Genomic DNA, 26,066 nt, shown 5'->3' with positions numbered 1-26,066 from the left:
AGGCACCAAGAGATTTCTTTAGGCAGTCCTTGTACCTTTTCTTTGGTGTACCTCTGTCACGGTGGCCAGTGGAGAGCTCGCCATATAACACGATTTTGGGAAGGCGATGTTTCTGGAGACGTGACCCATCCAGCGCAGCTGGATCTTCAGCAGCGTGGACTCGATGCTGTCGACCTCTGCCATCTCGAGTACTTCGACGTTAGGGATGTAAGCGCTCCAATGGATGTTGAGGATGGAGCGGAGACAACGCTGGTGGAAGCGTTCTAGGAGCCGTAGGTGGTGCCGGTAGAGGACCCATGATTCGGAGCCGAACAGGAGTGTGGGTATGACAACGGCTCTGTATACGCTTATCTTTGTGAGGTTTTTCAGTTGGTTGTTTTTCCAGACTCTTTTGTGCTTCTGCAATCGACACCAGCATGCCATCCCACTGGATGATCCAGTGCAAATATGAAAATACCTGATTTATGAAAATGGAGATAAAGCTGCAAACTTCACAGCACATCAAAATGAAGCAAAGTTCCCTTTTTTTCCCCCTCATCATACAAGGAAGCACTCATAACCCATGAAATACAATCTTCTGGTTAGTAAAATGGTCAGAGACAGAAGATGACTCAGAGAATAGTAGTGCAATAGCTTCAGCCTTTGCTATTACCATGGGTTTGAGGTGTTTTGAGTCTGGTCACGTTACAGTTGGGGATGTAGGTAGATAAACTTGATATGACAATGGAAGCCATTCAAGCATGGGAGGGGAGTTTGAAATACAAGTTAGTAGTTGAAGTGGACTAGCAGAAGTCATAGGACAAGTAGGTATCAATGGCACAAGCAGAAAAAGAAAAGTTCTGCATAATTCATATGAGGAGCTAAGCACCAAATAAAGCAGAACCTCAAATGTAATAAGTAATAGAGTAAAATCTGGTATCCGGCACCTATAGGGATTGGTAGATGCAGATACGATAATTTTTCAGTTGCTACAAGATGGTGCAGACCGCCTGGGAGATGTCACCACTTCCTGGTTGCACACTGCTGAGCAGGCAGTGACTCCCCAACACACTGACATCACTCCCATAGACCAGCATGCCCCAATCAGGAAGTGGGTTATCCCCTAAAAACAGCACGAGAAATTCAAATAAAATCAGTTACTGGTTCACCCTTGTGTTGTGTGGACGTACATCATTTCAGTAATGCTGCCATTAGCAGTCACTACAGTGGTCACCATGAAGGTTCCAACATCTTTGGAACCCACCTCGAACGTGACAAAATACAGGATGCAACTACCGCTACAGTCACAATGGCTGCGACCAATGCTGTGGACGTGCATTTACCACCCTTCTGGGCCAACCAGCCCAAGAGTGGTTATGAATGGCCGAGTCACAGTTCCAGGTCAGAGGCATTGTCTCAGAGGACATCAGCACCCTGGATGCCACTACCGCAGCCAAAGTAAACTCTTTCACGGAAAATCCTCCAGTGGAGCCAAGTACCAACAATCCAGCATTTCCTCCTCGATTCCCTGGAACTCAGCTGGCACGAACACGCCATCTGCATCCTAAATATGTGAGGCTTGGGCAATAGAAAACTCAAGCTCATGCACGAGATGGTAGCTTTAGCGGATGAGCACACAAACTCTTTCTTGTTCAAGGCCCTGTTCCTCTCCAAGCAAGTTTCCTCAGCAATATCAGACATGGACTTCAGCACTGCACACCTGGTAGTCAAGGAAGCAGACAGACTTTACCGCACCCCACAGCAGAGCTCGATACATGTACAACCGATCTACGCCATCAGCGCTTCCAACTCAGTCCCTGTACCAGGGAATTCCCCTCCGAAAGTTCCGCCAGTAGTAACCATGGCTCAACCACAATGCAGTGAGTGCTCAGACAAAAGGAGTGATTACCATTTCTACCACTGCAGATGGGGCCACAATGCCCGGCGGTACATCCCTCCATGTTCATACCCCAATGCCAAGTCGAGCACAATGATGGGAAATGAACAGGCCAGCTACCCATAATGGCCTCGGCTGTTAGCACACATAAAGGGCTACTCTACCTACCTAAGGGACCAGCGGACAAGGATTTCCTAGTCGACATGAGAACAGAGAGAAGCCTCATCCTGCCGACATACTTTGAGCTCAAGCACAGTCCTAAGGGCCTCCTCCTACAGGCAGCCAACGGCCCCTCCATTCCAAGCTTCAGCACCCATCTGGTCACAATCCATGCAGCAGTTACCGTTTTCTGTTGGAAGTGTATGATTGTGTCTGTTGGGCATGCCCTACTCGGACCCAATTTCCTCCAGGCACACGAGCTCCTGGTAGACATTAACAGATGCCACTTGGTCAATGCTATCACATTCCAGTCATGCCCCTTCATGCTATGGCAACATTCCTTTTTGCCATTGGGCATCCATGCTGTAGACTGCAACGAATATGCCCTTTTACTGGCTAAGCATCAATTACTGTTGGCACCCAATTTCCACAATGCTAAACCAACACATGGCATGGTGCACATTGTTACCACCAGACCACCAGCGTATTCACGGGCACGGTGCCTCCTGCAGGACAAACTCCTCCAAGCAAAGAGTGAGTTTGCTGCCTTGGAGGAGTTGGGTATTGTCCACCATTCAAACAGCCCCTGGGCGACTCCACTGCACATGGTCCAGAAGAACTCCAGTCATTGGTGCCCATGTGGTGACTACAGACAACTAAATGATGTCACAGCCCCAGATAGATACCCCATCCCACAAAACCAAGACTTCACTACATGGCTCCAGGGTTGACAAATTTTCTCGAAGGTAGACCTCGTCAAGGAGTACCATCAGATTCCGGTGCATCCTACCATTATTACACCTTTCAGCACTTTTGAAGCTTTCCGGATGCCTTTTGGATTAAGGAACACAGCCCAGACGTTTCAGCGCATCATGGACATAGTTGACATAGGTTCTCGATTTCATCTTCGTCTATCTGGATGACATCCTCATCGCCAGCCCTGATGCCAGCACACACAGGTCACACCTCACTTGCCTTTTCAACAGGTTGCAGGAGTTTGGACTCAAGGTGAGCCCGGCTAAGTGCCAATTCAGCTGGAAACAATTGATTTGCTTGGACATCGTATCACCTGTGAAGATGCCACACCACTGCCAGATAAGGTAGAAAACATCCAGCAATTCCCCAGGTTGAGCACCATCTAAGGCCTATAGGAATTCCTAGGGATAGTGAACTTTTATCATCGTTTCCTCCCGCGAAAGTGCCCCTCAGTCTCTCCCCTTCCCCCACCCCATGATGTTTCTTCGAAAATGATAAAGAAACTTGGGTTCTTTTGTATTACAGTACAACTCCAATTATCCAAAATCAGATTTTCTGAACTCCTCATTTATCTAATTTTTAAAAAAATTTTCGATAAATGAGGATATCCGAAACAAATTAGAAATCCTCATTTATCTAAAGCTTCATCATAGCTGAACTGACTGGGGACGTCGTGCTCCTGGTGGCAGCGCAGACCTCGAGCTCCCTAAGGAGTGGCGCCTTGGTGGATTTCTTTTGGTGATTGGCAGTGGCCAGCATTTTTTTAGTGAGAATTAAACATTATTTTAATGCTTAAAAAGCCTTACCTTGTTGTTTGTTGTTTAAATGTTGTTACAAGTGATTTTCTGTTGCTGCTGGGCTGTTTTTAAAAAATGACCAGTTCTCCAAAAAAACTATTTATCCAAAATAGGCCCAAGCCCAACCATTTGGGATAATCAGAGTTGTACTGTACCTATATTTTATTATCAGTTTACTACCTCAAGGGACTCATCCATTTTATGCATTTAACCGAAGGTGGGACACTCCAATTCCAATTCACAACATCAGATGGCCTCACACTTTCGACGTCACCTGCTGATACCCATTCCTGGTATCAAATGGAATGATGGTGGCACTGTGAGATTTTAATGGTATTAAATGTCTAAAGCACCTTTTCCACTGGCACCTTGTCCAGTGAAATCGATGGCCAATTTAGAGGTTAAGGGTCAGTGGAAAGTAATTCAATCAGCACACCAGCATCAAAAGTCGTCAAAACATGCCAGGGATTGACTGCCTTGACCCCTACTCAAATCCCCAGCATTACCTGACACCAGCATGCCGATTAAACCAGCGGAAAAAAGACAAGTTGCATCACTGGACTATTATTGAAGGTAGACTCTCCTATCCCCAGGGATGATGTGGTCAGTGGGAAAGCAGATTGTGTCCCAGTTAAAAGTGGCCCAGTAGAAACAGCAAAAACAGCTTCTTTAACCGGGACACTGTACAGTCAATTAACTGGGATGCCAGTGGAGGACTTCCTACTTCCTGTTGTAATGGAGGATTTAGACCAGCTTATGCAAGAATGTATACATGTGAATCAGATGACATAATCTAAATTCCACCATGGGGCCCAGAGATGCATATGAATCAAGAAGACATAATCTAATTTACACCATGAGGCCCAGAATGCAGTTGTCTTTTGTTGCTCGCAAACTATCAGGAGACCTTGATGATAAGTAACCATTTATTCAGGGTGATGGGCTATGAGTAAACAATTTTTGGGTAATATAAGCCATGGTCCCACTGCTGAAGTTTGAGACTCTCTGAGGGGTGGAAATGTCTCTCAGCAAGAAGAAGAACTTCTAGAGTCCAGCTAATGTCCCGGTCGGGAGAGGTGGAGAAGCTGCTACTGGCGCCCCGACAACCTACTACAAGTGTGCAGTCATTGCCTCGCTTCGGCAGTTGGGACCAGTCCAGGCGTTGATAAGTATAATTGGGAAGGGCTTGCATATTGTAGTTTGAAATCAGCTTTTGAATTTGTAATAAACATTTGTATAAACTGAACTGCTCTTGGTGTGTGTGTCTATTTTCTTTCGGTAGTTCAAACACTGTGACCAATCTAAAACGAACAAAGTGAGAGATACAAGTTTACCCAGTTGGTCACGAGATGTTTCGCCGAAAGAAATAGGTGAGCCCTGAGCAGTTCTTGATTCCGGGATGGACTTCCAAAGACGACGGGTTTGGAATCTTGGCCAATCCCCTGTCTTTGTTGGGACCACCCCTCAGTTGGGATGAGAAGTTAGATCCATCAAGTGCACCTCTGGGAGAGCGGGTTGCCACTCTCCTTCGAGAAAGTAAATTTCCTGTTAAAAATGGGACGCTGACGGACGGTTTTTGGCTACTGGCCACAGCCTTATGCCACTCTGTTCAGCATGAAGCAGAATCAGTTCAGCGAGAAGTAGAATCTCAGCAGAAGAGAGAGCAACTAGAGGAGCTAGAAGCCCTGCATCAACACAGTTCCATGATGAGCGAGATTGTTCGCACCAGTCAGGACCGAGCCAAAAAATGGGAGGCTAATCATGTCCAAACGATCTGCCGTAATATTAAACACTGGCAGCAACTCTGTGCAGATAAAGAAAAGCATGGAGTAGAACCCGATCCACATCGTATTTGTGCCATGATAAGGAATGGCGACGATCCTGATGTAATTGATGATTGGGACGGGAATATCTGGAATGATGACAATGGTAATAATGCAGATACTCCTCAGCATGTGCCTAACATACTGCCCTCTCCACCCGCTGTTCACGCCCGCCCTGTAAGGCAGCAGACTTCCCAAACAGACGGAGAGGGAAAGGGGTGGAATGTAACTGACGAGATTGAATAGGTAGATGATCCCCTGATCTCACTAGAGGACCCAGAGGAAGGTACCCGAACCCCTGCTTATGCTCAATGGCCCTCTCCCTCTACGGGATGGCCTAGGCCTCGTCCCGTCCACTGGGCAGAGGGCCCTGTGGGCCAAAGTGGGAGCAGAGGTCAAGAGCAGTCAATGATCCGTGACTTCTCTATAAAAGAGCTGGCTGCCATTGGAGATCGATTTAGGCAAAAGGCGGGAGAAACTCTGGCGGCCTGGCTCCTATGTGTTTGGGAGCAAGGAGTGGGTAATGTATATTTAACCCCTGAGGAATTGTTGGGATTAGGAACATTGACTACTGATATCCAGGTCACTGCTGAGCTGCGGGGTAGAGGAAGAGAGGTGGATTACTTACTTGCCACTCTAGGGGATGCCCTGCTACGAGTATACACGTCACCAGTAGATTGGGATTTACATTTGCAGAACAATTGGGGCACCCCAGAAGAGGGTATAGCAGTAATTCGTCAACAGGTCCTGGTCTCTGCCTTGTATGCAGGGCGTTTGAGGCTGTCAGTACATGGGGGGAGCCCTGACGAACAGATATTCACGGTCGGAATGCATACCCGATTGGTTCATTCCGCCCAACCCACTGTACGGGGACAGGTTCTGTCTGTAACTAGTCCGCTAATTGGGCACCCTGTGTCTGAGGCGGTGCATGCCGTATCTGGGTTTCAAGAATTAGAATTGGGAGGTAAAATCCACTCACGTACAGCCCAGGTTAAATCAGACAAGCAGGATGAAGGGAGAGGGACTGCTGTTAATAACGGACCGACAAGAAAGGACCTTTTTCTAACCTTGTTAAAGTTAGGCGTACCTAAAAGTGATATTGATGGGAAACCTACTGCAGTCCTTTATGCCCTTTATAAGAGGAAGGCAGGGGAACATCATCCCCAGCTGTTGAGTATTCCTGGCCCAACTGTGCCTTCTGCTCCCACTGCTGTTCCTATCGAGCCAGCTTCTCTTACTTCAGTTACCCGTGATGAGATACAACAAATGGTTAACAAGGCTCTTATGGATAATAGTAGCATGTGGTCCTGGAAGCCCCCGAACCCTACTAAGGCATGAGGGTGCGGGCAGGGTTCCCGTGTCTACTCCATTGAGATACAGCAGATACACGGGGACCCACGGCCCTACATACCGTTATCAGTCCATTGGGGTGGGGGTAATGACCGCCAATATTTGGCCTTGGTCGATACCGGTGTGGAGCACTCGGTGATTCCGGGTAACCCTGACCTCTGGACTGGACCGACATTTCGAATAGAGGGAATGGGAGGAGCGATCACCCTGGCGAAGGAAATAAAAGTCCGCACCATAGTGGGTGATGGCCCTTCCCCTGTATGGTTACATGTCCTGCTGGCTGCCACTGATGAGTTTATCCTGGGTATCAATATGTTGGCCGGTACAGCCCTTAATACTAGCCAAAGGGGATTTGCATTTGGAATTCGGACTATTACAAAAAGACTAGTGGATCCTGCGATGGTGCCACCCCCAACCACCCCCCCCAACTGAAACCAGTATGCATTCCACAATATCGCCTCCCTGGAGGGCAGGAAGAGATTACTGCCACCATCGATGCTTTGCAAGAAGAAGGGGTAGTGAGGCCCGCAACGTCGCCCTTTAATAGCCCTGTTTGGCCAGTCCAGAAGCCGGATGGCTTATTGAAAACATTGCTACTGGGAACTCGGGAACATGGTATGCTGTCATTGATCTCGCCTATGCCTTCTTCAGTATTCTTATAGCTGAGGTCTCACAGGATCTGTTCGCCTTTACCTGGAAGGGGCATCAGTATACCTTCACCCGCCTCCTTCAGGGCTATGCACACTCTCCCACTATTTGCCACAGCTTAATTGCCTGTGATTTGGAGATGGTGCCAGTATCACCTTCTCTCTCGATTCACCATTATATTGATGATGTGATGATCCAAGGGACGGACCATGGAAGAGATGGTACAGAAAGCAGAATAAGAGGACACCTGATTTACTGATGGTAGCAGCCGGTGGGTGCAAGGAAAGCAGAAGTGGAAGGCGGTGGCTTACCATCCCAGGTCAGGAACTCACTTATTGGAGGAGGGGGATGGTGGCTCCAGTCAGTATGCTGAGTTGAAGGCGGACACTTTACCACTAGACTCCCATGATCACCCTCTTCGGCTGTTTACTGATTCCTGGGCTGTGGCTAATGGACTAGTGATATGGATGCCTGATTGGCAAAAAAAATGACTGGCTGGTACATGACCGCCCAGAAAGGGGCAAATAGTTGTGGCAGCTGTTGTGGGATGCTTCCCATCATCGTGAGATAACCGTATATCACATTGATGCCCATACCAATGCGACGACGAATATGGCACAACATAATGCAGTAGCAGATCAGCTTGCCACTATCAGCCATGCCGATACCATCCCCCTGGCTTGATGGGCAGACGAACAGAGAGGCCATTTGGGGGAGAAGGGATCAGCTATGTGGGCCCGTACACATGCCTTACCCGTCCATCAGGACGATGTCCGCATGATTGTGCAAACATGCCCAGCATGCCAGCTTGTTAAGTCCCGCACCGTTCCTCCTGGTCCGCATGGCCGAATAAGACGGGGAGCTCGCTCAGTTGCAGTCTGGCAAATTGATTACATGCCAGACTATATGGGTAAACGTTACGTCCTAGAAATGGTTGACACCTTTTCAGGCCTGGTTTTTGCTTTTCCCACCAAGATGGCTGACAAAGCTAGCACTATCCAAGGACTAAACCATTTAATTTCTTGTTATGATGTACCAGAGGAAATTCAGTCTGATAATGGCTTGCACTTCTCCGGGAAGGCAATCTGTGATTGGGCAGCTGACAACAGTATTTTATGGGTCCACCATATTCCTTATTACCTGCACACAGGCTGCCAGGTTAGTTAAATGGCTTACTGATGGAACAAATTCATTTGTTAACACCACTGGGGACCCTGAAGGGGTGGAGCCATGTGCTGCAGCAGGCAGTCGACAATTTGAATCATCGGCCTTTAAAGGGAGGTACACCCTTCCACCGACTTCTTTACGCTTCTGAACTACAGCCTATTCCAGATGAAAAACAGTCATTGCCCCCCATTCCCAAGCTAGAGAATGCCAGACAAAAGGTATGGGTGACACCACCAGGTAGTGGCCCTCCTGTAAAAGGGAAAATAGTGACACCTGCCCAGGGTAACACTTGGTGGGTCGCTATTGAGGGACAGGATGGTTTAGTTTGTTTAAATACTGAACACTTACGGCATCGTGAGTGACATATGTCAGGCTTCTTTGTTTCAGGTCCTCCGTCGTGTGCTCCTGCTGATCTGGCTTAACAGCTGCTTTGATGCCAGCAATTTGATTTGTAATGTCGAGGACGTTTCGAGGGAGTTGCCCGTAGGGGACACGGCCCGATGTATCCACTAATATATCTGATATTGTTCAGCATGTTTCAAAATCTGTTTGTGAGCTTCAGTGTCTGGGTATTGTGGCCCAGAAGGATAGTTTGAGCCTTGATTGGAATCCTTTTTCATGGTTAAATGGTACATTTGGGGGATTGGGCCACAATATTCTCTATTGGTTGCTCGCATTATTGCTTATTTTTGTGATTATTATAGTTTTAGTTTCTCTTTTTTGCTCCTTCTCTACTCAAATGCTTGTTAGGTCTGATAAGTAACAGACTGCGACCAAGGGTTCGAATGTATGTAGGATTTAAGATCAGCTTATGCAAGAATGTATACATGTGAATCAGATGACATAATCTAAATTCCACCATGGAGCTCAGAGATGCATATGAATCAAGAAGACATAATCTAATTTACACCATGAGGCCCAGAATGCAGTTGTCTTTTGTTGGTCGCAGACTATCAGGAGACCTTGAAGATAAGTAACCAGGGTGATGGGCTATGAGTAAACAATTTTTGGGTAATATAAGCCATGGTCCCACTGCTGAAGTTTGAGACTCTCTGAGGGGTGGAAACATCTCTCAGCAAGAAGAACTTCTAGAATCCAACTAACATCCCGGACGGGGGAGGTGGAGAAGCTACTACCGGCGCCTCGACAACCTACTACAAGTGTGCAGTCATTGCCTCGCTTCGGCAGTTGGGACCAGTCCAGGCGTTGATAAGTATAATTGGGAAGGGCTTGCATATTGTAGTTTGAAATCAGCTTTTGAATTTGTAATAAACATTTGTATAAACTGAACTGCTCTTGGTGTATGTGTCTATTTTCTTTCAGTAGTTCAAACACTGTGACCAATCTAAAACGAACAAAGTGAGAGGTACAAGTTTACCCAGGACACCTGTATTTGTTGTAAATTTGTGAATGGACCTGAACAATACAAACATACCCATTTGTGATGAAATAATGAAGCAGTAGTTTCCTTGAGAAGGGCCAGAGACAATAGGCCCTTTCAAACTGCCATGTAAAATGGGGTTAACTGGGTCAACTTGATCAGAACCCAACCGAGTCCTTGACCTATCTCAGAGGTGGTCAGGGAACCCAGTAAAACTTAACCAAGCTTCCTGTTCCAGCAGCTTCAAAAGGGAAATGGTTGATCCGGTAACTCTGATGATGTCAGCACTTAGTGCGTGCGTCACAGAAAAACCCCTTGCTGAGGTGCCACTGCCACAATGGGGGGGGGGGGGGGGGGGAGGGGGTCAACTGACCAGGAAGGGATGGAGTCTTAGAGGAGGTCATTTTGCACACACAATCCTTGTCAATCATCATCCACCTGTATACACTTATCCGACATTAATCCCATTTCTTTTCTCCCCACATTCTCATCAATTTCCCTCAGATTCTATCACTCACCTACATCGGAGGGACAGTTTATAATGGGCAACTAACCTAACAATTTGCATGTCCATGAGAAGTGGGTGGGAACCAGTGTGCCTGGAGAAAACCTACACAATTACAGGGAAAATGTGCAAAGTCTACATATCCTGTACCTGAGGTGAGGATTTAACCAGAGCCCCAGCAGTATGAGGTAGCATTCTATTAGCTGTTCCATTATGTTTGATATCCTGTGGCTGGAATGATTAATGATTGACCTCCTGTATTCAGGATCATCTTGCTTAATGTGAGGCTTGAGTGTTTTCCTTTAATAATGGCTTCATTCTGGGCAGATTACTTGATGCTCAATTCTGACAAATGATGGTGCCTTGATGTCAAGTGCAATTATTTGACCTCCTCTTGGGAAATTAAGCTGGGAAAGTGACTGAAGTGTCAAGTGGAGAGCACTTTGGGAACAGTGACATAGTTCTACTAGTTTTAAAATAATATTGGAAAAAAGATCAAATTGGTCCACAGAAAGTAAATTGGGGAAAGGCTAATTTTGATTGCATTAGATAAAAACGCAAAAATTCACTGGGGGAGGCTGTTAGTAGGTCAAGTGGCTTTCAAAAATGAGTTGGAAAGAGTTCAACATCAACATGTATTTATGAGAGTGAAGGGCAAGGTTGGCAGTTTGGAGAACCCTGGCTAAAGAAGGATAGAGACCCTGATCAAGAATAAAGGAGATGGCTCAAACCTGAGGAGGTGCAGAAAAGATAAACAAGGATCAGGAAGTTGCTGGGAATAAAAGGCTGAAGTATGAGCAGAGACTAGATAATCAAGGACAGTTTTCTCTGGAGGGGGGGTAGTGGAAGAGATTGAGGGAGGGTTTTTATAGTGGTTTATAAAATCACGACACTCATAGACAAGGTGGGTAGTCGAGGTCTTTTTCTCAGGAAGGGACTGTAAAACTAGAGGGCATGTTTGTGAGAAGAAAAAGATTTGACGGAGTGATGAAAGTTTTATTTTAAAAACAGAGTGATGGGTACATGGGACAAGCTGCCAAATGAAGATAGAGGCAAATTTCAGAAATTACTCTCTGACAGGGGGTTAAAAACAGAAATCCTCATCACTTAAACTTGAAAAGTACTTGGAAATGTCAAATCCCATCGAAACTACTTTACCTACCTTTCCAAATCTGTGAACATGCAGCAGTTCCTCCGGTCTAGTTTTCAGGATCATGCCATTGTATATTCCTACATATTTGTCTTTCCCAAATGCATTACAGAGATATTTGCAGACTTGTCACTTTTCCACCCATCTTTTTGATATCTTCCTGTAGTTTAGATTTCTTCCTCACCATAACCATATGGCTATTGTTTTGAAATATCTAAGAATATCTCAAAGATGTCATTTATGTTTATGATAGCCCACCTCACTGACAAAAGGCAAAGGAGGAAAAACCCAACACCCAACCCCAACCAACCAATTTTCCCCTGCAGCCGCTGCAACCGTGTCTGCCTGTCCCGCATCGGACTTGTCAGCCACAAACAAGCCTGCAGCTGACGTGGACTTTTACCCCCTCCATAAATCTTCGTCCGCGAAGCCAAGCCAAAGAAAAAAGAAAGGTAATGACCAAAAGAGCACAAGAATCGAGTCCAGTAGTACCCCAATTGAAACATCTTTCCTAACATAAAAGCCTTTAACTCCAGCTATTCAGCTAATTTTAAGTTGAACTTTCCAGTTTCTCCGAGAATCTATTGAATTCTGCTTTAATGCCCAGCCTGTCATAAGGGGCCACGTCAAAAATTGAACATTCATTTTGTGAGGAAAGACACTGCCCACGGTACAGAGAACCAGGGATTTACCATAAGTAGAGATAGACAAATTACAAAATGGCACTACAGATTTGACAAGATTATAAAAAGAAATAAATTGGATCATTCATATTAGGTTGGTCGGGTTGGTCTTGAAAAAAATTGCAAGTTAATACGGAGAATTTCAGAACCACAGAACACTACAGCACAGAAACAGGCCACTTGATCCATTTTAGTCTGTGCCAAACCATTTATTTTGCCTAGTTCCACTGACCTGCACCCAGTCCATAGCCCTTCATACCTCTTCCGTCCAAGTACTTCTTCTTAAATGTTAATATTGAGCCCACATTCACCACCTCAGCTGGCAGTTTATTCCACATTCCTACCACTCTCTGTGAAGATGTTCCCAGTCATGCTCCTCTAAACTTTTTGCCCTTTCACCTTAAACCCATGTCCTCTGGTTTGTATCTCAGTGGAAAAAGCCTATTTACATTGACTCTGTATATCATCATCATCATAAATTTAAATACCTCTATCAAATGTTCCCTCATTCTCTACACTCCAGGGAATAAAGTCCTGTTCAACCTTTCCCTGTAACTCAGCTCCTGAAATCCGGGCAACATCCTAGTAAATCGTCTCTGTACTAGTTTTCTCTTATTGATATCTTTCCTAAAGTTAGGTGACCAAAGCTGCACACAATACTCCAAGTTTGGCCTCACCCATGTCATGTACAACTTTGCCATAACATCCCAATTCCAATATGCAATACTTGATTTATGAAGACCAATATGCCAAAAGATCTCTTTACAACCCTATCCACGTGTGACACCACTTTCAGGGAATTATGTATCTGCATTTTCAGGTTTTTCTGTTCTACGGCACTCCTCAATGCCCTTTCATTCACCTTGTACGTACTTTCTTGGTTTGTCCTACCAAAATGCAACACCATACGCTTGTCTGCATGAAATTCCATCTGCCATTTTTCAGCCCATTTTTCCAACTGATGAAGATCCCTCTGCAAGCTTTGAAAACCTTCTTCCCTATCCACAATGCCTCCAATCTTAGTGTCATCTGCAAATTTGCTGATCCAATTTACCACATTATCATCCAGATCACTGATATAGATGACAAACAACAATGGTTCCAGCACCAATCCATGGGACACACCACGAGTCTGAGAAGCAATCATCCATCACTCTGGCCTCTCCCGTCCAACCATTGTCAAATCCAGTTCACTACTTCACCATGGATACTTAGTGTATGAACCTTCCTGACTAACCTCCCATGTGGACCTTGTCAAAGGTCTTATTAAATTCCATGTACACAATAACCACAGCCTTTCATTTGTCAACTTTCCTGGTGACCTCCTTGAAAAACTCTATAAGATTGATTAAACACGACCTACCACACACAAAGCCCTGTTGGCTATCCCTAATCATTCCTGGCTATCCAAATAATTGTATATCTGATCTCTTAGAACATCTTCCAATAATTTGCCTACTAGTGGCATCAGGCTCACTGGTCTATAATTTAAAGGGTTACTTTTGGAGCATATTTTTTTTTACACAATGGAACGTGAATTACCCTCCAATCCTCCAGCACCATATCTTTGGCTAAGGACATTTTAAATATTTCTGCCAGAGGTCCTGCAATTTCTACACTCGTCTCAACTAAGGTCCAAGGGAATATCTTGTCAGGCCTTGGGGATGTATCCACCCTTATTTGCTTTAAGACAGCAAGCACCTCCTCCTTTTTAATCTAATTAGGTTCCATGACCTATCCAAGACATCACCAATTACAAGATTACACCAACTCCCTGTGCTGGTGATGCCTCCCTCCCAGACGCACTGAACAACTTCTATGCACACTTTGAGGTGAAAAATAACATTGCAGTGAAGACCACCTCTCTTCCAAATTACCAGTGCTGGGTCTTGCAGTGGCCTATGTGAAGAGAGAGCTAAGCAAAATCAAACCGCAGAAAGTTGCTGGACCTGATAACATTCCCGGCAAAGTATTCAGAGGATGTGCGGCACAGCTAGCTGATGCTCTCACTGACAACTTTAACATCTCCCTGAGAAGTGCCGTGGTCCCAACGTGCTTCAAAGCCACCAGAATTGTCCCATGCCGAAGAAGTTGTCTGTGTTCTGCCACAATGACTACTGCTCTGTCGCACTCATGTCCATTGTCACGAAGTGCTTCGAGTCTCATCATGATGCACATCAATCTCCTGCTGTTCCCATCACTAGACCCCCTGCAGTTCACATACAGACCCAACTGCTCTATGGACGATGCCATCGCCACTACCCTCCATCTAGCCCTCACCTTCCTGGAAAACAAGGACTCGTGTTTGAATGCTGTTTATTGACTTCAGCTCAGCATTCAATACAATCATACCACAATACCTGAAAAGGAAGTTGAGCCTGCTGGGTCTAAATACCTTCCCCCGCAATTGAATTCTTGACTTCATGTCAGGGAGACCTTTAGCAGTCTGGATCGGCAACAGCATTTCTAAGATCATCACACTGAGCACGGGGCTCTCCCAGGGCTGTGTGCAGAGTCCACTGCTGTTCACTCGGCTGACCTGCGACTGTGCAGCTAAACACAGCTCGAACCACATCATTAACTTCGCCGAGGACACAACCGTGGTGGGTCTAATTAGTAGGAATGACGAGTCAGAGTACAGAGATGAGGTGCAGTCGCTCACGGTCTGGTCCACAGCCAACAACCTGCATCTGAATGTTAAAAAAACAAAAGAGACAGTTGTTGACTTCAAGAAAGCCCAGGGATGACCATGCTCTGCTGACCATTGACAACTCTATCATTGAAGTCATCAAGCGTATCAAGTTCCTTGGAGTGCACTTGACAAAGAACCTCACATGGTCCTTTAACACCAGTTCCATAGCCAAGAAAGCCCAGCAGCACCTCTACTTCCGGTGAAGGCTGAAGAAAGTTCATCACCCACCCTCCATCCTCACTACATTCTACAGAGGATGTATTGAGAGCATCCTGTGCAACTGCATCACCACCTGGTTTGGAAGCTATGCTACCTCAGACCGCAAGACCTTGCAGAGGATAGTGAAATCAACAGAAAAGATCACTGGGGCTCTCTTCCTACCATAAAGAACATTTACAACAATCGATGCAGACAAAAGGCAATAAACATTGTGAAGGATTCCACAGACCCCTCAAGTAAACTCTTCTCCCTTTTGCTATCTGGTACGAGATACTGCGGCACTCGGGCCTTTTATGTTCAAATCGGGCAACAGCTTTTCCCTCAAGTCATAAGACTCCTGAACTCTCAGAACATTTGGGGATAAGGGTACAGTGGACTGTTACTGTATAAGTCTTAATATTTTAACGTGTTGAACTTCTATTCTAACTTGTATTTATGTAAATATGCTCCATGGTCCTGGAGAAACACTATCTCGTCTTTAGCATGCAAGTATGGTATGAATGATAAATAAAGGTGACTTGACCTCACTGTTTCTTTTACTTACCTCCCACAGCTCTGTGCCTGGTTCCTGAGTGAATACTGATGAAAAGAAAAACATTTAAGATCTTCCCCCATCTATTTTGTCCCTTACTATCCTTTTGCTCTTTATATATCTGTAGAAACCCTGAGGATTTTCCTTCACATTGTCGGCCAAAGCAACCTCGTGTCTTCTTTCTGCTTCCTGATTTCTTTGCATTTTTTTAAAAATGCCTTAAGTACCCAATTTGCTCCGTTGCCTATACCTGCTATACACCTTTCTCTTCTTCCGAACCACATCCTAATATCCCTCGAAAACCAAGGTTCCCTATGGCTGCTAACCTTCCTTTTAATTCTGAGGAACATACAAACTCCGTTCTCTCAAAAATTCACCTTTGAAGGTCCTCCACTTACCTCGCACATCCTTTCCTGAAAATAACATGCAAATCCACGCATTCCAGATCCTTTCTCATTTCCTCAAGATTAGCCTTTCTCCAATTTATAATCTCAACCTGAGGCCCAGCCCTATCTTTCTCCAAAACTCAAAACTGATGGCATTATGATCACAGGACCCAAAATGTTCCCCTACACATACTTCTGTCACCTGTTCTGTCTCATTCCAGTATTGTATTCTCTCTAGTTGGTACCTCTATATCCTGATTTAGAAAATGTTCCTGAACACATTTAACAAACTTCAAGCCATCCAGCCCTTTTACAGTATTGGAGTTCCAGTAAATATGTGGAAAATTTAAATTCCCTACTATCACAACCTTATGTTTCCTGCAGCTGTCTGCTATCTCTCTACAGATTTGCTCCTCCAATTCTTGTTGACTATTGAGCAGTCTTTAATACATTCCTCAGCTCCACCCATATAGCCCTAGTGGACAAGCCCTCTGGTCTGTTCTGTCTGAGCTTAGCTGTGATATTTTCCCTGACAACCACTGCCACTCCTCGCCCTTTCATTCCCCCCCCCCCCCTTCCATCGTGTCTAAAGCAACGGAAGCCTGGAACCTTGAGCAGTCAGTCCTCCCCCTCCTGCATCCAAGTTTCACTAATGGCCACATTCTCATAATTCCACGCACCATCCATGCTCTACGGTCGTCTACCTTTCCTATAATACTCCTCGCATTGAAATAAATGCACTTTAGAAAATTTCAACCATATACAACCCATTGACTTCTAACAGTGCATGGTATTATTTTTGGATCATCTTTTCCCTCCTCCACTCCTCTATCTGATCTGGCACTCTGGTTCCCATCCCCCTGAAAATCTAGTTTAAACCCACCGGAGCAGCACTAGAAAAACTTCCCACATGGATATTAGTGTCCTTCCAGTTCAGATGCAAACTGTCCCATCGGAACAGGTCCCATCTTCCCTAGAAGATAGCTGAATCATCCAGAAACCTGAAGCCCTCCCTCCTGCGCCATGTCTTTTCCCACATGTTAAGCTGCATTATCCTCCTACTTCTAACCTCACTAGCACTTGGCATGGGTAGCAATCTTGAGATCACAACCCTGGAGGACCGACCTTCAACCTAGGGCCTAACTCCTGAACTCGCCTTGCTGGATCTCCTCACTTTTCCTACCCACGTCATTGGTCTCTATATGGACCACAACATCTAGCTGCTCACCCTCCCTCCTTAGAATCCTCTGAGATATCTCGGACCCTGGCACCAGGATGGCATCCGGATACTCGATCTCTTCCACAGAACCTCCTATCTATCCGCCTATCATTACTTTGGGATAGCAGTTAGCACCACACCTTTACAGCACCAGTGATTGGGGTTCAAATCCTGTCCTGTCTGTCAGGAGTTTGTACTTTCTCCCTGTGACTGTGTGGGTTTTCCTTCTCCAGTTTCCTCCCACCATTCAAAACATACAGGGGGTATAGGTTAATTTGGTGTAAATTAGCAGCACAGACTCATGGGCCTTAATGGCCTGTTATGATGCTATATATCTAAGATAAATTAAATTAAAGCTCACTTCTTCTCCTCCCATCCCTTCTTAGCCACAGGATCAGGTTCCATGCCAGAGATCTGATCACAATAGCTTATGTCTGGTAGGTCATTTCCCCCTCCCCACCCCTGCCTCATGGTATCCAAAATGGTATACTTGTTATTGAGGGGAACAGCCTTAGGGGTGTCCTGCAGTGCCTCACTATTCCCTTTCCCTCACCTGACTGTCACCCATCTACCCTCCTCCTATCCCCTAGGTATGATAGGATCCCTGTCTATCATACCCACTGCCTTCTGAATGATCCAGAGTTCATCCAAATCAACTACAATTCCAATTCCTTAATTCAGCTTGTCAGGAGTTGCAGCTGGATACACTTCTTGCATATGAAGGCATCAGGGATACTGCTGGCTGCTCTGACGACTCACATTCTGCAAGAGGAGCATTCCCCTGCCTTTGCTGCCATTACCAATGTTTATGACTAAAGGAACAAGATATACGATATCCAAAACCTGCCCGTACCTGTGGCTACCCACTGAATCCTTTTTGTTCCTCGAATAGTGTGTCTCTTTCTTACTTCAACTCCTACTATTCCTCATCTCTTGCCTGTTCTCGCCGAAGCCTGTTGAGCCAGTGCCTTTTCTTTTTCAATCTTGTTATTGGTTTTTGAGAAGATAATAATATCAAATACATAAATGCATGTGATATAAAGTTCAGGAAAAAGTAAATTAAAATTACAGATGGTAAGCAACGATAAACAAGATACATATGATCCATGTCAACAAAAAAGGAAAAAAGAAAAAAAAAACCCATAACTAATGTAATTTCTAACCCCAACCTATTATCTGAGCAATTACAATCAAAGCCAAATGTTAACTACTAATTTCAATACTAATAGTTCAAAAAATGAAGAAAAAAAAGTTTTTTTTAATAAAAAGTAAAATATATTGATCTCTAAATTTTGACAATAATTGAAAAATGAACCCCAAAGAGAATTTTTTTTAACTCAATTTAGTAGCTGAGTATGTAATTTTCTTTAGAGAGGGATGCCATCAAATCCAATAACCATTGTGTAAGCGTGGGAGGAACAGCAGCTTTCCACCGCAGCAAAATGCGCCTTCTAGCAATGTTAAGCCAGTCTTCCCACTCTGACTCAGTCCAGTCCAATGTTGATGACCGCTCCCTCAATGACTAATTCATTTGGCTAATTCACATTTGGAATATAATGAACAATATTTAATTACTTTGCTTGTTCTGCCGTTTAAGGAAGGTCCCAAAGACTCATGATCAGAGGGAAAAAAAGACTTAATTTCATCTCTCAAAGGGTGATCCTAGTTCTAAATTCTTCCACAAAAGAAATATTCTTGATTTACATTTTGATATAAAGTTTTATCATGGCGGATTGATAGCAACCATTTATGATAACCTGATGGATTTAAAAGTGGGTTCAGGGAATGCAATCAGGAGTGAATGGGAAAGAGATTTGTACATATCAATTTCAGGTGAAGATTGGGATATGACACCTGATTAACAATGCCACATTTTGTGCATAACATTGTTTATCGGAAATTCAAAATGGTATACTGAATACAATTGTCTAAAGTTAAACTGTCCTGTTTTAATTCTGAAATGGATCTATTATGAGGCAAATGTAGAATTTATGAGGCATCCCTGATCCACATGCTTTGGGAATGTCCAAAACTGAAAGATTTTTGAGACCACTTTTTCCAAACGGTATCAGAGATTCTCAGGATCAAATTAGATCCTTGTGCTTGTATTGCTTTGTTTGGTTATTCTTAACAGGAAAATATTTCCTTGAATCTCATTCAAAAAAGAATTGTAGCTTTTACTTCATTGATAGCCAGACAATGAAGTAAAAGATAGGACTTTTGCTTAAATGGTAAGATAGTTTACCACCTACTCATATGCGTTGGATGCAGGATATTATGTCTTGCTTGAGTTTGGAGAAACCATGATTGAATTTGACAAATATGGGTCCCATTCATGGACTGCTATCATAACTTGATTGCATAGGCTTGAGTGCTCTGGGGATTACTTGCTCATGCAGAGGCCAAAACTCTATTCTTTTCTTCCTTTTTGTTGATGACCATATTTAGTGGGAGGTGTCGGATTAGTATGGGGGGGGTTGCTTTCCTTTTTTTTTAATCTTTATTATCTTTCTTTGATTTCTGGTTTTTTTTTTTTCCTTTCCCTTTTTTCTTTATATTTAGAAGAGATTAGTTATCCTACCAGGAATTCATTTCAATAATAGAATATGAACCGAAGTTCTTCCAAATGAATTTCTACTATATTGTGTAACAATAGAAGGTATAATTTGCTTATAATCTATGTTCTGTATTTTATTGTATTAAGATTTACAATTATTGTTTGTTCAATACATGGCCATGTAATATTTCTTTCTTCCAAACCAATAAAAGCATATTAAAAAGAAAAGAGAAATATCCTGTCGAGCCTTCAGGATCTTATGCATTTCAATCACATCATCTCTTTCTCAAATAAACTTGAGCTGCTCGAATCCCAGTCTGCTCAAACTCGAGTACAATCATCCTCGACCTTTTTTTTGGCTATGGCCATTAGGACTCTGCTCAAAATTTATGGGTCCCCTTTTCTGTGAAGCAGTCAGTTGACTTGGTTTCTTCCATACTTCTTTCCTACTGGTTTAATAAAAAACATTTTGTAAAAAATGGCTTGTTTGTGCCCCCCCCCCACTTTAATTGCTGTGGCTCCCGGGGAGTGGGGTCACATGGCCCCTGTTGAGAATGGATGGTCTTGTACACCTTCTCAATATACTGACATCCTTAAATATGGAGACTAATGCTGAACATTACTCCAGATGTGGTCTCAGAGGCCCAAACTATAAACAATACCATGTTAGCTTTGCTGATTCTTTATTTTTCCTGCCAAAATGAACAATTCCCCACAATATACTCCTTTTACTAGATCTTTGCCTGCTTAATCAATTTTCATTTATAACCTTAATCTTTGCAGTTTACTTCCCTACCTCTCTTTCTGTCAAATGCACCCGTATTAATATCTTCAGTACCTTCATTATTTTTATGGACATACATTGTAAAACTGAGGCCAGTGCACCAACAGGATGGATGGAGGAAAACCTGCTGGCTATTGCAGGCATCTTCTGCTGGGTGTCAACATGGTATTTCCACATTTTCTTTCCCAACCACCCTCCCTCATGACACAACTACTGTGGCCTGCATGAAGTTGAGCAGAGTTGGAAGCTCAAAGGAGACTCACTGAGCCATTGACACCAGCTAGCAACCACTTTCCCCACATATCAGCTGTTTCTGTGATCTTCACTTTGTTAATTTCCAACTTACTAACAGTATAAGGATTGAACAGTGTCAAGCAAGAGAAACCATCAACATTGGCAGAAAGATCACAAACAAAAGGACACATTGCAAATGGTTCTTTTGCAAGACACTTTCAAAGGTGAAATAAAGATCTTATTTCTTTTAATACAAGTACTCCCCTACTTACGATGGCCTGACGTATGGTTTTTCAAAGTTACGATGGTACAATAGCATTACAATGGTCGTTATTTACTTTCATATAATACATTAAAGTAAGGTCATCGCAAGCATTGTTGATTTTTCCAATAAACATTAATAATTCCTCTTAGGTGAATTCTTTGTAGCCTCCTTGGTCAATCATTTCTTTTAGTTATCAGAAAGCTTGCAGGGATAGATACCGAACTGTCAGGAGAGAGCAAGGCAGTTTTGGGAATGATAAAGGGCTGTGGGGTAAAAGTAGGGCAGAAGGGTCAGTGTGGGGACTGATACTGGGCTGTGGGATAGAGAGGGGCAGTGGGATCAGTGTAGGGACATCACAGAGCTGTCGGGAGAGAGCAGGGCAGCAGGATCAGTATTGGGAATGATAAAGAACTATGGAGAGAGGGTGGGGCAGTGGGATCAGTGTGGGTACTGAAACTGGGCTGTAGGGCGAGAGTGTGGTAGTGGGTTCAGTGTGGAACAAATACAAGGCTGAGGGGAGAGAGCAGGGCAACAGGATCAGTGTTGGGAATGATGAACTATGGAGAGAGGGTGGAGAAGTGGGATCAGTGTGGGTACTGAAACTGGGCTGTAGGGCGAGAGTGTGGTAGTGGGTTCAGTGTCGAACAGATACAAGGCTGAGGGGAGAGAGCAGGGCAACAGGATCAGTGTTGGGAATGATAAAGAACTATGGAGAGAGGGTGGGGCAGTGGGATCAGTGTGGGGATTGATACAGCTTTATCGAATTTCTACGAGGTATACCTGTATTCGTTTTCAACATGATTTTTTTCAACTTACAATGGGTTTGTGGAACGCATCCCCATCATACGTTGAGGAGCACCTGCAAAAACAGCTCATGTTTAGACTCTGGAATGCACCACCAAGAACAATGTAGCCAAATTTCAATCTCATCCATCACAAATAAACGGAATAAATACTTAAATTTTAAAAAAACAGGGCTGTGAAATGATGTCACAGTGGGACTAGCTCTCTTGATTATTAATACCCTTGGTTTCAATAAGCCAAATGGAAATTTGTTCCATTATTTTAAAAAAAGCACCAAAAATAACCCAGGGAATTATACATCAGTGAGCCTGACATCAGTAATAGGCAAGTTATTGGAAGGTGTTCTAAGAAGTCGGATATACAAGTATTTGGATTAGGGACAATCAACATGGCTTTGCGCACGGTAGGTCGTATTTAACAAATCTTAAAAAGTTTTTAAAGGAGATTATCATGAAAGTTGAAGAAGGAAAGGCTGTAGATGTTGTTTACATAGACTTTAGAAAGGCCTTTGACAAGGTCCCACAAGAGAGGTTAATCAGGAAGGCCCAGTCACTCGGTATTCATGTTGAAGCAGTAAACTGAATTGAACATTGGCTTTATGGGAGAAGCCAGAGTAGTAGTGGATGATTACCTCTCAGACTGGTAGTCTGTGCCCAGTGTTGTGCCTCAGATATCAGTGCTGGGACCATTGTTGTTTATCATCTATATCAATGATCTGGCTGATAATGTAGAAAATTGGATCAGCAAGGAAGGAGATCACAGTTTGAAGAGGGATTTGGACCAGTTGGAAAAATGGGCTGAAAAACAGTGTTCGATTTTAACGCAGATAAGTGTGAGGCATTGCATTTTGGAAGGACAACCCAACGTATGAAATATACATAGTAAATGGTAGTGCAAGGACGAGTGTGGTAGAATAAAGCAATCTGGGAATTCAGATACATAATTTCCTGAAAGTGGCATCACAGGTTGTTTGTGTAAAGGGAGCTTCTAGCACAGTGGCCTTCTTAAATCAAAGTATTGAGTATAGGAGTTGGGATGTTACAATAAAGTTATACAAGATTGGTGAGGCCAAATTTGGAGCACTGTGTGCAGCTTTAGCCATCTAACCACAGGAAAGATATCAATAAGATTGAAACAGTACAGAGAATATTTACTAGGATGTTATCAGGACTCTAGAAACAGTTAGATGGAAATGTTAAACAGGTTAGGTCTTTATTCCCTGGAGGATAGAAGAATGAGGGCAGATTTGATAGAGGTACATAAAATGATGAGAAATGTACATACAGTAAATCCAAGTAGGCTTTTTTCCATTCAAGTTAGGAGAATTACAAACCAGAAGACACGAGTCAAGGATGAAAGGGGAAATGTTTGGGGGAAAATTAGGGGAAACTCCTTCATACAGAGTAGTGGGAGAGTGGAATCAGTTATCAGCTGAAGTGGTGAATTCGAGTTCAATGTTAACATTTGCGAAAAATTTGCACAGGTACACGGATGGGAGGGTCTAGACTCTAGGCAGAATAGTTCTGCACAGATTGGAAGATTCAAAGGGCCTGTTTCTGTGCTGTAATATTCTTGGTTTCATGGTTCTAAATTAAATACAGAATTCACTAAGGCAGAAGCCCATAAAATAGGATAATAAAGTTGATTTCTAAACAGAGAATATACTAGTGAGCAAGCAGAAATTAGGTTGAAATGCACAAGTTTGGTACGCAGGACAGGTCAGGTAAGTCAATAAAAGTGGCAAGTCTGACAGACTTAACTGCAGACAAGAAGCCTTGACAGGTAAAGATGAACTCACGGCATATGACTGGGAATTTATAGCCATAATGGAAACATGGCTGGGAGGAGCCGGACTGACAGCTCAATATTTCAGGGTACATAGAGTACAGATGAGACAGAGGTGGAAGTGAGAGAGGTAGGGATGTTACCTTTATGATTCAGGAGGATAGCACAACAATATTGAGAGGATATTCTTGAACATATGGGTGGCGTTAGAAATGAAAAGGGAATGATTGCTTCAATGGTGTTATATTTATACCCTCCTCCCAAATAGCTAACCAGAATTAGAGCAGCCATTGTGTAAGGGAATCACATTGAGCAGTAGGAATAACTGGGTTTCAAGCTTTCAACTTTCATCACATTGACTGGGATTCTCACAGTCCAAAGGGCTTGGATGGGGAAGAATTTATTAAATGTGTCCAAAAGAATTTTCTCAAACAATATGTAGAAGGTCTGACTATAGAGAGTTCAACAACTGACCTCCTCTTGGAAAACTTTTCAGGTCAAGTGACTGAGGTGTCAGTAGGAGAGCTCTTTGAGACTAATGACTATAACTCCATTAAAGTTGTTGTGAAAAAAGATAGGACTGGTCCACAAATTTAAATCATTAAATGGGATAAGGGAAATTTTGATGGCATTGGACAGGTTCTTGCAAAGATTAATTGGGGGAGTCTGTTTGCAAGTGAATGGACATTTTGTAAGTGGAAGGCTTTTGAAAAAGTTAGTGAAAGTTCAATGGAAACATGCTCCTGTCAGAGGGAAAGGCAAGGCTTGGAATATTAGGGAACCCTGGATGAACAAATATATTAAGGATATGGTCAACAAAAAGAAGTTATATGTCCATTATAGACAGCTGAAATCAAACGACTCCTTCAAGCATAATAGGGGATGTGGGATTCAGAGGGAAATAAGGAGGGGTGGCATGGTAAAGAGAATCCTGATAGTCTACAATGGCTATACGAAAGAAATCAGAAAGTGGTAATGGATGATTGCATCTCAGACTCTAGGCCTGTGACTCAAGGATCAGTGCTGAGACCATTGCTGTTTATCATCTAAATTAATGATTTGGATGATAATGTGGTAAATTGGATCTGCAAGTCTGCAGAAGACACAAAGATTTGAGGCATTGCAGATAGCAAGGAAGGCTTACAAAGCTTGCAAAGGATCTAGACCAGGTGGAAAAATGGGCTGAAAAATGGAAGATGTTGTAGTTTGGAAGGAAAAATCAAGAAAGGACATACACAGTAAATGATAGGGCATTGAGGAGTGCGGTAGAACAGAGGGATCTGAGAATTCAGATACACAATTCCCTGAAAATGTCATCACACGTGGATAGGGTTGTAAAGAGCTTTTGGCACATTGGCCTTCAGAAATCAAAATATTAAATACAGGAGTAAAAACACAATGCTAGATAAACTCATCAGGTTAATCAGCGTCCTTTATGTAGCAATCAATATAAATATATAAGCGATATTTCAGGCTTGAGCTTTCACCAAGGTATGGAAAGATATCTGCAGGCGTCTAAACAAAAGATGGGGGGGTGGGGGGGAGGGTCGCAAAGGCAGGAAGTGATAGGTGGAGAAGGGAGGGAGGAAACAGCAGCAATCAAGGGGGAGGAGGGAAGGATAGTCGCTGAAGTGGAAAATGCAGGGTCAATTTTAATATTTGAAGTGAATTTGGACAGGTACATGGATGCAGGTCAATGGGATTAGGCTGAATAGTTTGGCACAGACTAGAAGGGCTGGAGAACCTGTTTCTGCGCTATAATATTCTACACTTCCAAGTATATTAAAGCCGCTGCAACCGTGTCTGCCTGTCCCACATCGGACTTGTCAGCCACAAACGAGCCTGCAGCTGACGTGGTCTTTTACCCCCTCCATAAATCTACGTCCGCGAAGCCAAGCCAAAGAAGAAAAAAGGTAAAAGAGTAATTAGGGAAAGAACATGGCCCCATCTATTAACCATGTTGTCTATGTATGAAATGTGACAGGAGATGGGCAAGATCCTTAACAAGTTGGTCTTATCTGAATTTACTGAGGAAGAGATAGAAGCTAGGAAATTTGGGGAAGTCAATAGTAATGTCATTAAGAGAATCCACATTATAGGAGAGGAGGTACATTAAGGTTATTAAATATCCAATAGGATGCTTGGGAAGAAATGCAAGAGCCCTGTCCAAGATAGTTACATGTTGCTAAACAGGAAAGTCTGCAACTGCTGGGATTATAGTGGAATACATAAAGTGCTAGAGAAACTCAGCAGGCCCAGAAAACGTTGGTTGACGAAGGCTCAGGCTGAAATGA

General features: G+C 43.6%; 1 protein-coding gene across 6 annotated transcripts in view; it reads right to left on the bottom strand.

The window, feature by feature from the left end:
• Window positions 1–26,066, bottom strand: part of atad2b (ATPase family AAA domain containing 2B) — a 169,073-nt gene that overhangs the window by 125,327 nt on the left and 17,680 nt on the right. Inside the window, exon 1 of one of the 6 annotated variants that reach the window (XM_069886401.1) lies at window positions 14,835–14,979. The exons of 4 other annotated variants lie outside the window; for them this stretch is intronic. In XM_069886401.1, coding sequence (XP_069742502.1) covers window positions 14,835–14,873 — 39 coding nt within the window. In that variant the 5' untranslated portion in view covers window positions 14,874–14,979. Of the gene's footprint in view, window positions 1–14,690; window positions 14,798–14,834; window positions 14,980–26,066 lie in introns of those variants that run through there. One more of the 6 variants, XM_069886399.1, reaches the window with a different exon arrangement.

This window comes from Narcine bancroftii, chromosome 6, assembly GCF_036971445.1.
Source record: "Narcine bancroftii isolate sNarBan1 chromosome 6, sNarBan1.hap1, whole genome shotgun sequence".
Classification (NCBI taxonomy): Eukaryota; Metazoa; Chordata; class Chondrichthyes; order Torpediniformes; family Narcinidae; genus Narcine; species Narcine bancroftii.
Note: the sequence above shows the minus strand (reverse complement) of the source record. Positions and strands in the feature narration are given on the sequence as shown.